This window comes from Ascaphus truei, chromosome 4, assembly GCF_040206685.1.
Source record: "Ascaphus truei isolate aAscTru1 chromosome 4, aAscTru1.hap1, whole genome shotgun sequence".
Taxonomy (NCBI): Eukaryota; Metazoa; Chordata; class Amphibia; order Anura; family Ascaphidae; genus Ascaphus; species Ascaphus truei.
In genome coordinates, this window is record NC_134486.1 from 110,781,016 (window position 1) to 110,797,588 (window position 16,573).

Here is a 16,573-nt window from a genome sequence, read left to right on the forward strand (position 1 = left end):
AGTTTATAAAGCACAGAATTAGTAGCAACGCCACACCTTTTAGACCTTGCCTCAAGTACCAAATTAGATTGTACCTTTAAAACTATGCACAGCGTACATTGTGAGGATTTATATAAGAAAACAGTATCTAGTGCTGTACTTCAGCTACTGTCGTACTGTTTCTTGTGCCTCTACATAAAGAAACAGGGCCGAAAATACATTACTGTGGGACTTTACCATCTCCATAAACTTACAATTTGAAATACCTATTATATAAGGATTTGTAATGTAGAGGTAACTTTGTGCGGATAGTCTGGTTTTATAATCTAATAGATTCATTCTAGGAAATGAGCAAAAATAGCATGACGTTCTCTGAAGTCATAAGATCCGTGGCTGTCTGGTCCTCGTGATATACAGGGTACATTAAGTGCAGCCTACGTCTAAAGGAGTAAAGTGGTTTGAGAAACATCATGCTGCAGAAAGCCCTGTGTTTTATTACCCTTATCACCTGCAATATTTGTCTTGTTTGTTTCCTAGCAAATGGACAGACATCCTATATTTGTGTTTGCCTTATTTCATAGGGGTTTTTATCTAAGTTTTAGAAGAGCTTGCTAGATAGTAAATGGTGAGACAAGCCGCTGTTGCTATGGGAGTAATGACACCAAGAAAAAGATTAGTTGGCTTGTTGTGAAAGTATCTAGTACAACTGAACCCTGTTATAACACGGTGCTCGGGTCCACATAATGAGACCGCGTTATAACCGGCAAGCCAGAAATGGCCGTCACGCAAGGCCATTACCCGGCATCTGCAGCTCTCTCCTCTCCCTGCTTCATCGGGCTGTGTCCACATGCGCGGCGCTTACGTACCTTTCGAGCGCAGAGGAGGGTCACGTGACCCTTCTCTGACCAATGACAGCCCAACAGTGAATACATTTTATATAATACACATGCTGAAATCGAACCCATGACCTTTCATATGCCAGTGCAATTCTCTAGCTGCTACACCACAGGGTTGGTGTGATGAATCTAACTATCTAAACAAACTTAACATCTACTGCACAGTACAGTCCATCACCATGATGGTGTAGCAGCTAAAGAATTGCACTAGCAAATGAAAGGTCATGGGATTGATTCCTGTATGTGTATTATATAAAATGTATTCATGGGTTCAATTCCCACATGGTGTAGGGGGGATGGGTGTGTGTGTGTCTCCGTGTGTGTCCGTTGGCAATAAAGCATTGAATGTTATAAAAAAAAATATAAAAAATTTAAACACCTTGGAGATGTTTTTAAATCGGGAGCCACGCTCAGACCGCGTTAAGTGGATCTGAGTTGTAGCGGATCGCCTATAACGGGGTTGAGCTGTACCTACTGCCTTAGGTCAGATCATTTTAATGTCTACACACCATTTCATTTTGTTTCTCAGGATGGAAGAAAACTTCAGACAGTGTCGGTGTCCCCTGTGGTCCATATCAGAGGCCTATCTAAATCTGTGGTGGAGGCTGACCTAGTGGAGGCTCTCACTAAGTTTGGGACTATATGGTATGTACCACTTTGTAAACATTAATTGGTGGCCTCATTTAACTCTTTAATACCCATTGCGACGCATAAAAGATATGTGTACACCATCCAGTGCTGGAGCAGCCTTTTATAATGGTAAATCATGTTGTGCCACATCTTTATTTGCTATATGTGCCAATGTACAGCTCGTTCTGCCCTTTTTTTTTTACGGTGGCTACAATTGAACGTCCGTGAATTTACTTTGTAAGCAGCTTCACATTCCCACAACGATTGTTTACTGGAGGTTCAAGCTGTAAAATGTCTGTTCATTATTAGGCATTGAACAAGCTGTTTTGTATTTTATATTGGACTTGGCCTATTTATTTTTATTTAATGCATGAAAATAGGTTTTGTTAACTTTTGAGAAAATGGGTGTTCCAGGTCAATATGTTTTTTGCTTCTTTTTTTTTTTTTTTTTTACATTGCATAGAATATTTTCATTCTCAAACACTAGGAATAGTTGCCATATCATTAAGGATATTCTTATGGGTACTGATCTGGATACTGATGCTGTACCTGTAGAAGCTTTAGGGGCCTGTTTATTAATAATTTCTGATCAAACTGACTAAAATCATTTGGAGACACATTTTGCGACATTTATTATTTATTTAGCACATGTCCCCAAATATTTGTCTTGCCCCTCCTAACTGTGCATGTGGTTATAAAGACATGGTGCTGATGTGTCACCCCCTAATGGTCTTAACGTAATATTCCATGAAGAGTAAGGAGGAAGATAGTACGTACCTGAGGAAGGTGCTATATCTCTCTAAACATTGTGCAATATGCAATAAATAGTCCGACTTTCGAGACCTTCAGCGAGGAATGTGTAATCTTTCGCCTCCTTTATTTTTAGTGATTTTTGGTTTCGGCTCTGCAAATCCGTGTGGTATGCAAATGAAGAAATCGCGTAAAATTAAATATTCACATGGTATTCCATAAAATGCAACGTTGGATTTGAATGAGATTCTTGCAACAAACAAAAATTCGCCCAACTCCTCAGGGTGGCAATGATTTTTTTGTTTTTTAACGCTACGGGGATGTATTCGGTTACTTCGGTGGATATGCTAGCCACGGTATGAGGATGTAGATATCCATTGTTAATGCTCGAGAGTTAGAGTACATTATTAGTCCTCTCTCTTACACTGGCTTAGTTATACTACTTGTAATGAGGGAAACCCACGTTGGGGCTTATTCTGCAAGATTGCCATCTCGCACATCAAACCCCACTGAAGTCAATGTGCGATATCGCTGAAACGGTAATCTTGCATTTTACGGAATAAGTGAACAAAAAGAACTGTGCAGCGCCTAACAGTGACAATATATTACGAGATACAATCTAATGTTAATCAGATAATATCAAAAAATTTACGACCGTGCAAAAGTGTCCTTAGAACAATAGTCCCATGATCTGAGAAGCTGGATCCGAATTAAACTCGGCACATATGCAAAGAAAAGAGAAAACACAACGTAGTGTGATATTGCTAGGAGAAAAATAATAATAATAAACCTAATTGGAAAAGAATAACAAATTCCCAGAGGTAGGATAACAGTCAGAGAAGGTAAGTGAAAAAAGTACATTTAATAATCTTAAAAACATGTAGCAAATAGATATAAAACTCCTCTCCTCTTGTTTTGTGTTTTCTCTGGTGAATTTGCATAGATCATTTTTCATTTAATGAATAGGCCCCTTAGTGTCATAAACACGTTCTTCCCAAATGGGAGGTACTTAAATACTTTTTATGTTAGAAGAACAGATTTGGGCCTTGTGGTGTTCAAAGCTGCTTTTATTTTATAAAAAAAAGCATAATTGACATGTCGGTCCAATAAAAAAGTGTTGCAATGATTCCAATAAACAACATCTATAGTCATTGAAATCAACCTCGCATCAGTTAATTGTATTTATTTTTCTTTAGCCTTATTAGCATTTGTTTTAATCAATATCACTTTACAATTAGATTAAAAACGACAACAATAGATGCCTTAATATGTAATATTGCTGCAGTTTTTTGCTGCTATTGCAGGTATCTAATTAAGTGAGAAAATAACCGATCTAAGATTTTAAAGTTGCTATGGTTGTGTATGATTTATTATCAGAATATTAATCGTTATAATTAATATTTGATTGGAAAATCGTAATTCTGGCTATTTTTAGAGGGCTTGAAAGTATTATTTCCTGTATCTCCCCATGGCAGTGGGCACACTTGTGTTAAGCTCTGGCTGAGCGAGGGCAGAAAAAAAAGGTTAATGCAAGTAGTACCTCCAATTAGGAACCCCTCCTCCTACCTGCAGGCTGTGGGGCTTTTTGTCGTACCTGGCTGAGGCTCTTTTTTTTTTTGGTTGACTTAATACTTTTTGTGAAGGTAGTTGTTTCTAGGGTCCCATTCTGCTCCACATGTCGCACTTGGGTGCGTAGCTATTTAGGGGGTCCTCTGAGACTGGGGCTGCACGCGGAGGCGCAGTGGGGTAGGCTCCTCCCTTTTCGAGCGGAGCATGCTCTTCTCCCAGTCTGCAACTGCATAGTGTGGAGCCACTTGGGCACTTCTAGCTTGACGTCATTTCCGGGCGCCGCCATTTTAAGTTGGATGGAAAGTGCTGCTACTCTGCGTCAGCATGGAGTCTGACAGTAACCTCTGCTGAGGTCTAGTAGGTAAGCTTTTTTTCCTTTTGAAAAAGTGTATTGTTTTTGCAAATGCCTTTAATTCGGTTTTCAAAAACTTTTACAATATTTTTGGTAATTACAGGCCAACTGTATAATTGTAATAACAATTCTAACTTTTTTGCAATGATTCCCCCCCCCCCTATTCATATGCCAGTAGCTCAGCTCAGCCAGAAAAGGGTATCTGAGGAAGAGAATTGCAAAAAAATAAAAAGATAAATATGAACGGCTTTCGGAAAGCCTGCTATTGATGGGGAAAAGATTGGTGTGTAATGTGATAGTACTCTAGCACAATAATCATCAGAACAGATATAAACCTTTCTAACATTGATGAAGGACAGTATATCACAGAGCTTGCAATCAGCAATGCAGACCCCGAAGGAATCTCATAAGAGATCAAGATTAAGACAACCCTATTCAAAAGAGAGAAATCTTCAGACGGCTTGGACATTCAACAAGTATTCCTTTCAGAAGATTAATATTCTGGGTCATCTGAGGAGTAAGTACAACCAGACAGCTCTCCTTTTGATCAAGGTTTGGTCGATAGCCTTGTTAAAGCAGTAAAAGAAGCACCCAGGATCAATTAACCAGAGATAAGTCAGATAATTTGCCATTCATATAAGGTGATCCAAGATATGATTTGGAGCAGAGTGTTACAGCCAGACAAAATCCCGTTTTTCCAAAACGGTTTAGTTTAAAAAGATGTATCCCTTTACAAATAAAGAGGCTAAGATTTGATGTGGCCATTATCGGACTGACTAGTGAACCACTGTACCAATGGCAGATGCAATTTATTTTAAAGATCCTACGGAAAGACTGATCGTGTGTGTTGTATGAATCATTTCTTGCATCAGGGGCATCCTTCAAGCCAGTAGTAGCAACAATCTCAGTTTCCAGGGCTACTAGGGTCTGGTTGGCCAATATAGAGTAGGCCCTTGTTTGGGGTGTGAAAAGATTCTCCATTATCGACACCGTAGCTGAAATCAAACTGGCGACAATTTATAGCAGAAGCCTTGTTCAAAATGATACATGGGGCAGCTAAATCAATGGCTGACAGTAACCGATTGAGCATTGTGGCTGCGTTCTTGGTTGACAGATACAACTTCCCCCCCAAAAAACTGTATACTCTTCCTTTTTTCATGGCGACTTTTTATTTGGAAAAACGCTGGGAACTATTATATTCAGTATTTGGGTGAAGGCCCTCTTTTCTTTTAGAGCGCCACGTTACAACCAAACCCGATGCACTTTTAGAGAAGCAAGACCATATCGCCCTGACGGGTTGTACTAGTCGGCCAGAATGGAAAAGTGGGCAAAGCCAGGAAGAGGAGTAACCTATAGAGAAAATGTTGCCTGAAATGAGAGCTTCGCAGTTGCTGGTGGGTGGAAGGCTCGCCAGATTCAGGGCTGCCTTTGATCAAATTGTTACAGATGAGTTCTGCAAATGTTATCATTCGGTTACCATCTAAAATTCATAACTTTTCCAAGGAAAATAATTTCTTGTGTCTTTAAAAGTGCCAAAGAATAAGGAATCAAGAGAGGCTATGGAGCAGATCTACAACCTCAAATTAAATCAAGTGATTGGGAGTTTCTAAGAGCCCAAAGAAAGAAAGAGACCACCTCTACTCGATCATATTTTTAGTTAAAAAAAATTCGCTGGGAGCTTCAGGCCAGTCCTGGATCTAAAGCTTGTGAACACCTTCCTAGAGATCAGAAGGTTCAAGATGGAGTCCTTAAAATCCTTGTTACAGGCAGTAGACCCAGGAGACTGGTTGGTGTCACTGGATTTAAGAGCTGCTTATCTGCACATTCCAATCACGAAGAAACATCAGAATCTCAGTTGTGAGTCTTCACTTAGCCCTGGGACATGATGAATTGAAGCTCGCTGAGGCGGGCTGAGCAGATGCACAAAGCCCCTGCATCGGTCATCAGCGCGGCTATAGTTTCCCCCTCCGCATGCGTGCGGAGGCTCTGAAACTTTGCCGAGAAAGGCAAGTTTCAAATTTGCCGCTCGGGGAAGCGATGTGAGCGATCACGTGACCACTCACATCCAATGGGAGCGGGGGACTAGCTCCGTCTCCCGCTCCGCCTCCTGGCACGCCTCCGCCCCCTGAGCGCGCTCGCTGCCTCGTCTGCAAGGACAGGAAAAACCTCCATTTTGGAGCAGGCGAGGCAGAGCAGGAGCGCGGCTCAGCGCTGTTTAATCCTCTATGTCCCAGGCCTTACAGTACGCAACTTTCCGCTTTGGTGTAGCAATGACTCAGAACTTTCACAAAAGTACTGGTTTCCGTAAAAGCAAGGCATCCTGATATTTCCATATTTAGAGAACATTTTCATAAAATCTGAAAGCAAAAAGATACTGGTGTCACATCTCACAATAGTTTCAGCCTTTAAAAAAAATGTATATTGTTTTATTGGAAATATTTTACATATCTATCACAGCAGGTAACATTTTCATAATACATTATACATATTAAGGAATCAGTCTCCCACACCATAAGTCAGAATGATAGGCTAATAGGTTAAGAATATGACTTCAGTCTTCTGGTTACCTTTCTGTTTGGGACCCTTATGGATTTCTTGTATAAAGAATTTCCCTTTTACATGCTGTCAATGTAATTCTGGCTTTATTTACCTTATTTTTAAAAAAAAATTATAACATATCAAAATTTGGTTGACCTTTGAATTAACATAAAATTAAAAAACCCCACCCACCCATTTACAATGTCAGGATCTTAGTACTTTATAGATCAGTTGTTCAAGGTTTTCTTTTGTTCTCTTCTAGTATTTGTCCTCGTGTTGGCATTCTATTTTTATTTTGTTTGAGGTGTGTGATTTAGACACCATGTCGGCAGAAACTTTTTCTATGGCTGTCTTGGCCTTGTCTGATAGTTAATGCGCATCTCTCTCTTTTTTTTTTTTTTTTTTTTTTTTTTTTTTTGTGGAAAACAAAAATTGGTCTTGAGCTCCTTATGGAAGAAGCTTGAGTCTATTTTGTCCATGGACATCAGTTTAAATAGATACGTTTTGACTATATCTTATGTTGGCGATAATGGGGATATCCATTGCAGTATGATTTGCTTTTCTAGCTGCTAGTAGCACAATTTCAGAAGCCTTGACTACTCTAGTTGTGTTGCCTTCCCCGTCTAGCCATGCTTCTATGTTGGCAAGTAGTAACACCATTGGATTCTTGTGATTTGTGATTTTTTTAGTACTTTTTGTTATATAGTCCATAATTTCATCCCAGACTTTTTTTTTAAAATATGGCTGCACAACCATAGGCAGTGTTTAAGCGCCGCCTTCGGCGTTTGACACTTGGGGCATTGATTGGAAACATTTGTTGAAAGCAATATGTGCCCTGTGCTATAGAAAAAGAAAAACTATGCACCAAATTGTGTATAATGTTGTGACAATGTGATAAATATAAAGATTAAAGTGAATTCTAGATTAGGTATTGATGTGCACCCTAAATTGAAGACAGTTACAATATTAAAATAATATTGTGATAGTATGATACAAAAATAAATACAAAAATCTTCAATAATGATGAGTCTGCTGCTTGTCAGAGTGGGTGACTCGGCACCACATGAATAGACATGGAAAAGAAAGACACAGCACACAACTCTCATAGTGTAAAACATTCATTATATTTCTACTAACAAGTGTGGTAATAAATGCACGTACAAGATAACTCCGTTAGAAAATCAGGGCGTGTTTAGGGTACATTTTACCACTCGTGTACTCGCTCAGTGGATGGCCTCTGCAGTTATAAGCCCTCATTCCAGAAGCACAGCATCACCGGTCCAGGAATCACCAGTCCAGCAAATCCTCCGCTGGACGCAAGTCCACTCGCGTGTCCCACGGTCCCGGTACACAACTCAACCAGGTGCTCCCCTTAATATTGGCTGTAGGGCTGACTTAGCCCAAGTTTCAAGCCGCAGCTTCGGTACTTAACAGCGGAGCTCCTGACGTCACTGGGGGTGCGTCCAAACGAGCGACTCTCCAGCACAGGAGCAATGTGTATACCACAGACAGGCACGGAGATACCAGGAAATAAGGTATTTGAACACTTGAACAGCACAGGTCCTATGCGTTTCGTAGAACAAACTCTACTTCATCAGGGATCCCTGGGGTCCTTTCGACCAGCTTTAAAATATCTGTTTCTCTCTTTACTAATTGAAGATCAGTTGAAGTGACTGACAAGAAACGACCTTCTAGAAGGATGTTCTCTTCTGGATCCCGATTGCATCCATGGATAAAGAGACTCAATCAACACAGGTTGAGGTGCACAATTAGGGGACCCAATCATTTAGGATGAATGGCTGGTAACTTGGACAAATAAGTGGTCAAGTTTTTTTGCGAGTTAAAGGCCATAGAAAAAGCGTTTGAACCTCCTTTTGCAAGGCCTTTGCGTAAAGGGGAAATCGGACAAAAGGCTGGGGGTGGCATACTTGTGCAGACAAGGAGGCACAAGAAGCAAGTTGTTGGGTAGCGTGACAAAACCATATTTAACTTGCAACTGGTTTTCTGTCCAAGTATCGCAGCCATGCACATTCCAGGGGAACAGAACACATTTGCCGACTTACTCGGTCGTCAGATGGTTCATCCTGGATCGGAATAAAAAATGGGTCGTTCTAAAGAGAACAGACAAATGGGGACGTCCAGAAAACGATCTGATGGCAACAAATATAAACAGAAAAATCCGCCCCTCCGCACCCCTCAAGGAATTCCCATCCGCAAGCAGCATGTATATATATTTGCTCAGCTTACCTTGGACCTTTCATCTCCCATATTCCACTCTTTCCAATAGTACTAAAGAAGAGGTACTCGCAGGTCTTGAACATGGCAATCCAACCTCCCTTCAGTTAACCTGTATCACAAGACCTAATGCGTCGAGGGCCAGTCCAGCATCCATATTCTCAAATCTCCAGACCTTTAGGGCCAAATTGAGTGACAATTTCTCAGGAACATGGGTCTTTCTGAGTCCATTATCACAATCTTAAAAGTGCAGTTCAAGCTGCTGTTTTAAAAAAATATATATATTTTTTTTTTCCCTCATTCAATTTGTGCTTCTGTACAATCTGCACACTGACAAGTGATTAGCTAAGCTGCAGATCGATCAGTTCTCCTGTAATCGCTTGCTCGGGGCTATTTAATTCAGTTCTTGCACAGCATTCTGGGTAATGTAGTCCTGGAATATGATTGACTGGTCAGTTACTACTGTAGATACAATTGGTGCACTGCTAGAGAGAGGGCATGGCTCGAGCCAGAGCCTATCAGAAGGGGAAGGGGCTGTCACTTTGGAAATGCTTCCTACATTACAAACATTAAAGATGTCTTTTTAAAACTTTTTTTTTTTTTTAAATGCTACACTATTTTCTCATAGTACAGAACTGATTTATATTTAAAAAAAACACCTGTAGGATATTGCTTGAACTGCAGCTTTAATGGCTGCCAGAAAGTATTCAACTTCAAAAGTATATGTAGTGGTGCTGCAAATTGGAGTGGATTATAAAGCCAATCAAGGGATTATTTTACAATTCCTGCAGAATGGCCTGGATAAAGGGTTTAGTTTAAATTGATTGAACGTTCAAGTCTTGGCAATATATCAATTTTTCTAGAGGCATTTGGCTTATTTGATAGTGAAACATCTGAGACCACAGATCAGAGAGAAGATTCCACCATGGGACTGGTCTTTACTCTTCACAAGTCACATGAAACCTTCATTTGAGATATTACATTGAGAATGCTAACGCTGAAATAATGTTTTTAGTGGCAATAGCATCAAGAAGAATCTGAGAGCTACAAGCGCTCATCAAAGCATCCTTCCCCTTTCTTATTTATTTTTGTAAGTCCTACATCAGGATAAAATTGTGCTGAGTCAGTATAATTTTTTTACCCAAAGTAATTTCTCTGTTACATCTAAAACAAGAGTGTTATCCACTCATTCTGTCCTAATTTAAACTCGTATGGAAGAACATTTGAGTTCGCGGGATGTTCTTTGCAGTCTAGTGCACTACTTAGAAAGGGTTGACAGTTTTTGCAAGTCAGATATTGTTCGTTCTACTGGCTATCAAAGCACCAATTGCACGATTTGATAAAATCGTACCCAAAGACTGCTTATTAAGCAGATCTGTGAGAAGGCGGTCTGGTCATTATTCATTAACTTTATTAAGCATTATAAATTAGATGTGCAGGCCTCTGACACAAGCTTTGACCATAAGATGCTACAAGCTGTAGTAGCTTAATAAAAAAAAAATTGCAGCTACACCTTTTGTATGACTTGGTTATTCTTTCCTGTCCCTTTGTTCGATACTGCTTGGGGTAGGTTCCAGTTGTCTCTACTGCCATGGGGATGAACAGGAAAAGGAAACCTTGTTTCATACCTGCAGTCAATTTCTTTTCCTGGAATCCTTCCATGGCAGTGGGTAGATCTTCCTTGCCCTCTGAGTTTTTTTACAATATGTCATATTGTTGTATTTCAGCTGTTTGGAAAACCAGAGACAGCCTGCAGTTAGGAGGGGTTTCTTATAGGAGGTACTATTACCCTTAGGACAGGAAAACACAAAAACTAAGTTCCTATCTCAGTCGGAGGCAGAGCTTAACCCAAGTGTGCCCACTGCCATGGAAGGATTCTGGGAAAAGTAAGCATTTTGGGAAGTCTGAAGCTAGATTACATTCATTCTCCTAGTGTTCTTTTTTTCTAATGAGCTCCCCATAGAATTAACACTCTCTCTCTCCTTGTCCGGTCAGCTACGTGAGGTTGATGCCCTTCAAACGACAGGCGCTGGTGGAATTTGAAGACATTGAGTTTTCTAAAAAGTGCGTGACCTTTGCTACCAGTGTGCCGGTGCACATAGCAGGTCAGCAAGCCTTTTTCAACTACTCTACAAGCAAACTCATCACCAGGCCGGCAAACACTGAGGAGCCATCTGGTGGGAGTAAAGTTCTCCTCCTGTCTATTCAGAATCCCCTCTATCCAATCACAGTGGTACGTCTGCTTTCCCATCTATACATCCGCATATAGGTCTCGGCAGGCTATTTTCCAGCACATATCTAATTAAGCATGAGTCTAATGTAAAAACACAGTACTATATCAGTTTTTTTTAAATTTGGGAAACAAAGAAGATTCCAAGTTCGCACAATAAATCTGAAGAAATAGAAATACAGTTTTCTTCAATGGAACTGAAAGGTTGAAACTTATGGAAACTTTTTTTTATTTTATTTAGAGACCAAATTCATTTTGTTAAGGGAGCTCATATAACTTCGATTTTCTATCTTGTTAAAAGCAATATGTGTAAAGTAAACATTGGATATTTTTTAGACGTCCAACAGCTCTTTCCTAGTGTTTACTTTCCTGATCAGTTTTTGATTTTCCACGAATGAGTGGACAATACATACCCGGTTGTGGTTCTAACATGCACTTGCGTGCCCTCTTATGCACACACATCCTATTATTAGTATATTGTATTATATTTGCATGTTAAATCAAATAATGTCTTGCCATATAATATTGTGTGTTTTTAATGTAATTTATCATATGCTTTTCTTGGTTTCCTGTAGGATGTCTTGTATGCCGTCTGCAATCCAGTTGGAAAAGTTGAGCGCATAGTTCTATTTAAGAGAAATTCGATCCAAGCCATGGTTGAATATCCTTTTTAATTTAGAGTTTTTATTCTGGATTGCAGTTGAGTATTATTTGTTACGGAAGACCAGAACTTATTCCCCAGGATCAAGGCACCATCATCATTTTTTATTTGTTTTTAAGTAAATACAGGCCTCCACTTAAGGATGCATCGCAATACTTTAGTCAGTTTGAGAACAACGAAATAAAATTAATTTGTTTGTTGTCATGAGGCAGATAAGAAAAGCCAGAATTATAATAATACATAGTTGTATTAAATGAACAAAAGTAATACATTCAGTTTGCAGACATTTCATGGACACTTGGATATGCCAATAATCATAACTAACATTTACAGACAGGATTAAAATTGTATTAGAAGAGGTAGGATAGGCCTGCCAGGTGTTTAGAAGGAGCTTACAATCAGAGTAAGCAGAGTAAGTTGGCATTGAGTACAGGGGATGAGACAGCTGGTGAATTTCAGAATGCAATAGAACAGCTGCAACATTACCAAACATAAGTGCTGAGACGCAAGTGATAAGTGAGGCAAGCTGAGACGCCCTTTGTCTAATGCCTTTGGGGCAGAAATTCTTTGGTAGAATGAAACCGTAGCATAGCACACTATTGGACCTCACTGCAGAAATGTGGGAGGGGGACACTGGTCAGGCTCCAGGTGGTCTTTAAAGTGTTTATTTTCCTCACACCAGACCGGAAAAAGGTGTTCAATAAAGGATTTTTATTCTGACAGGATTCAGCAGGCACAACACCACCTACATAGATCAGAGCTATACTCACTAAAATAGGACTACAGGGGGGTTCCTAGGTGCTGGGTACCAATTCCAAGGCTTACCCAGGAGTTCTCAATGATGCCGTTCGCCACCAAGCAGATTTAAATGTCTTGCTCAAAAGTATGGGTCTTTGCGTCTCCAGCAGAACTCTAAATCCCAGTGCACAAGTGGGTTTCGATTCTCCTGCTCTGATCGGCCCCAAGCCTCGTTCTGATGTTACTTGGAGCACACCGCTTGGTTATCTAGCTCTGGGGACTGGCTATGGAGCGGCGATCGGCTCTACCTTCAATTGTTTCCATGGGAGACAGGTTTGAGATCAATAACAGCGCAGTCGCTGTGTGGCGGATTACAATAGCAATTACAGCTCGAGAGGCTTGTCTATGTTGTCCAATCCAGGCTTGGGATGGACTTGGGTGCGAGCAGGGATTACAAGCCGGCTAATAGGAAACACACCTACGGGACTGAGACCCAGCAGTGGTTCCCACGGCCGACTGGGTATCTCCCGCTGGGATAGGCACCTTGGTGTCTGGGCAGACACGTGGCTCCACTCTGAGCCAACATCCCCCAGACCCGATCTCTGCCAATCACTGCTCTACCTTTTGTCCCTTGCCGTGCACCCCTCACCCCCCCTTACTCCCTCAGCCAGACCTGTTTTCATGGACATACAGGCTGAGGAAGTGAACTACTTGCCCAGCATGTCCGGTGATTCCAACAATACATTTACATGCAGGAATAAAGAGGTCATACAATGGTTACAAGGTGCTTTTAAACAGTGTAACTTGGAGGTCCTCTGGGCCGGTTGAGCCATAGGGAGATTGGTGATGCTGGTCCTTTTGTCCCTACAGTCGCATTCAAATTTCCCCCCCTGAAAATATTCACTCTTGTTGCATCTGGTTTTATAGTCCTACATTCCTATTTGCAACACAGATTTTTGAATCCCGTTAGGATGACATTTTGTCCGTCACATGCCTGCTAAATGAAGCAATGAAAACATGCTTCTCGGTGTTAGTAATTCATTTACTTCGGGCTGTGATTATACTCTCTTCCTCATCCTCTTTTTAGAGACAAGAAAATATGCCTATTATGTAGTATTTGTTTCCTCTCTGACTTTGAATTTGCACGAATATCTGGCATGATTACTTCACTGTTGTGGGAGGCAGTGGCGTAGCTAGACATGCGCGGGCTCCCGGGCAAAAAACTATTTCAGGCCCCATTAATATTAATACCGACTGCTTTTTTTTTTTGTTTTCTCCCTCATCATCCCTCATCTTAATCTCTCCCTCGACTCATTTCTCCCCCTTATCTCATCACCTCTCTCCCTCCTATCTCTCCCCCACCATCACCTCTATTCCCCCCTTCCCCCCCCCCACCACCATCATCACCTCTCTCGCCCATGCCTACCTGTGGGTGGTCCGGCGTTAAACAGAGGATAAGCCGGCAGAGGAATCAGCAGCTGTTACAGAGGGAGATCAGGAGAGCAGGGGAGGAGCACACTGTAGTGGTCTGAACCGCACGTCTTTCTTACTTCCGGTGTCTGTTGCTAGAGCGTGTTCCTGCCATGCTGTCCTGCCCTCACTCTGTAACCGCTGCTGATTCCTCTGCCAACGTAGCCTCTGTTTTAATGCTGGGGTCCGCCGCTGCATACCATCTTCCCCTGCCTGTCTGAAGGAGCGATGGGCTGCCGTGCTTTCGCTACGCCCCTGTGTTGAGGAATGAAGCCACAGAAGGTATTAAAGTGGCATTCGATCGTTTTTTCCCTAATTTTTTGCTTGGCTTTGGGATGAGTACGTTGAAATTTCAGAAGATGTGACATGGGATGGTATCCGTAAATGTGGCAGAATAAGAGGACGAACTTCACTTTCCGTATTCGCCTTCTCCCCCCTGTGCTCGCGCCCCCTTACCTTTTTGCCGGCAACAAAGATGCCGCGGGTCATGTGACGCTCCAGTTTCAGCACCCCTGCTCTAATCATTTCTTTCTCTATACCCACTTGGTCGTCGTCATCCCCTATAATTTTTTCCTTGTCACTGGCTATTCTGCTTCTCTGCCCCATGTACTATTTTGCCTTCTTGACCAGCTCCTCCCTTTTTCTGGTGAATTCCCTGCTAGGTAAGATGCAGCAGGACCCTGGGAAGTTGCAAATCCCCTTGCTGTTGTAGGGGAAGTGTAGGTTTGCAGTTTCCTTCGGTTCTTCGCTCCAGTTTTGTGTATGAAATGATCTCCATGTACCTGTGCTGTAGCCTCATTTTAAAGGAGCAATCCCAACTATGCGTTTTTTTTATTTTAATAGGATTGAAGCAAGGGGTCTCTGGAGCTGAACCCCATTAATTCCCGCTCCAGGACACACCTCTGCTTCCCAATATATTTACCTCGTATGAGGTGCCGATATATCTCCCGGTCATGCAGGCCAATAAGAACCCGCAAAAGGTGACGTGACGATTTCCTATTGGCCCGTACGATGCGGGACATTTAAACCACCATTATGAGAACCCACACAGGGTCAGCTCTGAAGACTCCCACTGCTTTAATCCTATTTATGGGAAGAAGAAAAAAAGACATAGCTTGGACTGCCTCTTTAGAAACAAACATTCAAGCACAGTAAGACCTCTCTTAAAACCGGAAATCCCTCACAAAAATTATTATTTTTTTAAATGTCAATATCATTAAATTAAACAAAACTACAAGTGAGAAAATAAGACTGAATCAAAGCATTTGATTACTAAGTTGGAAAAACAAATTCTAAATTCTTATTTTTGTGTTTATGCCCCCTTTCTCCTCCACCCCTCCCCCACTCATATTTGACCGATTAATCCTTCCATTACCATTCACTTTCTTTGGTATTAAAGGGGACTTCTCCCTCTTGACAATTCAACAACCTAACTGGCCTTCTGAGCACAAAGTGTGACTTTAAATATTACACATTGTATATGTACATGAAAAGGGAAAAAAATCTATATGAACTAAAACAACTGACACATATTACACTGTTGGTTATGTTGTCATTAATTAAATGATGTGCATTAATGAATCCTGGCTTCCTTAACCCGATCAACATTTGAGACTGTTGAAATGGCCCAAAAGGCCAAATCGTCCCTAAATGGAGCGGACATATACGCTGGATGCTGTACACTAAAAATAGAAAATGCTAGGGTAAGTCATGATCCGAATGTCTGTATATTGTTTCCTTGTAATTGGTTTGGCACTGACTTTAATTTAATTCTACACAGCCTACACGGCTCAACGTCATTCGGAACGACAGTGATAGTTGGGATTACAGCAAGCCCAACTTAAGCAGACAAGGTAAGATTTCTTCTCTGTGTAAGATTTCACTATTTTTATGTTCTTGGATATCCGTGTTAATGGATAACATAAAACATTGCATCTGTTTTCACTAGTTGTCTTTTGGTTAAAGCCTTGTTGCAAAATCCTGATCATGTCGGGATAATTGCTCCTTAGGCGTGAACACTAGTAGCCAATTCCGTGGTGAGTTGACCTAATTCCAGAAGGAACCCACACTTGCAGACATGCTCGCAGTACCAAGGACTTGCTTTTCTCCAAGCAGCTTTTTCCCTCCTCTCTTTCTCCTCCTCTGAGAGAGGAATTTCATTCCTAAAATATAAACTCGCACACTGCATCAACGGAAAAGACTTTGTTCCAACACATTAAAGCTGGACAAGGCACTCAGAAGTCTCTAGAGGAGGACTCCAGCAGGCTGACTCTATACAGTACCTCTTCATGCACCACATCACCTGCACAGCAAAACATCTCTCCGAAAGCCCTCCTAAAACCTCAGACTTGCAACTCACCTTGACTGCATTCAGCATGCATCATCATCACCACCACCACAGGCTCCCAAAGGAGGACAATCGCAAGCACTCCGCATATTTGCAAGGATTGAACATTGTTGAATACATTGTTATATTCTAGTTCATTGGAAGATGTCACCTGGATTTACAGACATTAATGGCAATA

The 16,573-nt window shown here is 41.2% G+C and overlaps 1 protein-coding gene across 1 annotated transcript in view; it reads left to right on the forward strand.

Annotated features, from left to right (window-relative positions):
- Nucleotides 1–16,573, forward strand: part of LOC142493018 (heterogeneous nuclear ribonucleoprotein L-like) — a 46,316-nt gene that overhangs the window by 10,998 nt on the left and 18,745 nt on the right. Inside the window, exons 2-6 of the mRNA XM_075596403.1 lie at nt 1,405–1,520; nt 10,945–11,182; nt 11,755–11,840; nt 15,655–15,751; nt 15,829–15,901. Coding sequence (XP_075452518.1) covers nt 1,405–1,520; nt 10,945–11,182; nt 11,755–11,840; nt 15,655–15,751; nt 15,829–15,901 — 610 coding nt within the window. The remainder of the gene's footprint in view (nt 1–1,404; nt 1,521–10,944; nt 11,183–11,754; nt 11,841–15,654; nt 15,752–15,828; nt 15,902–16,573) is intronic.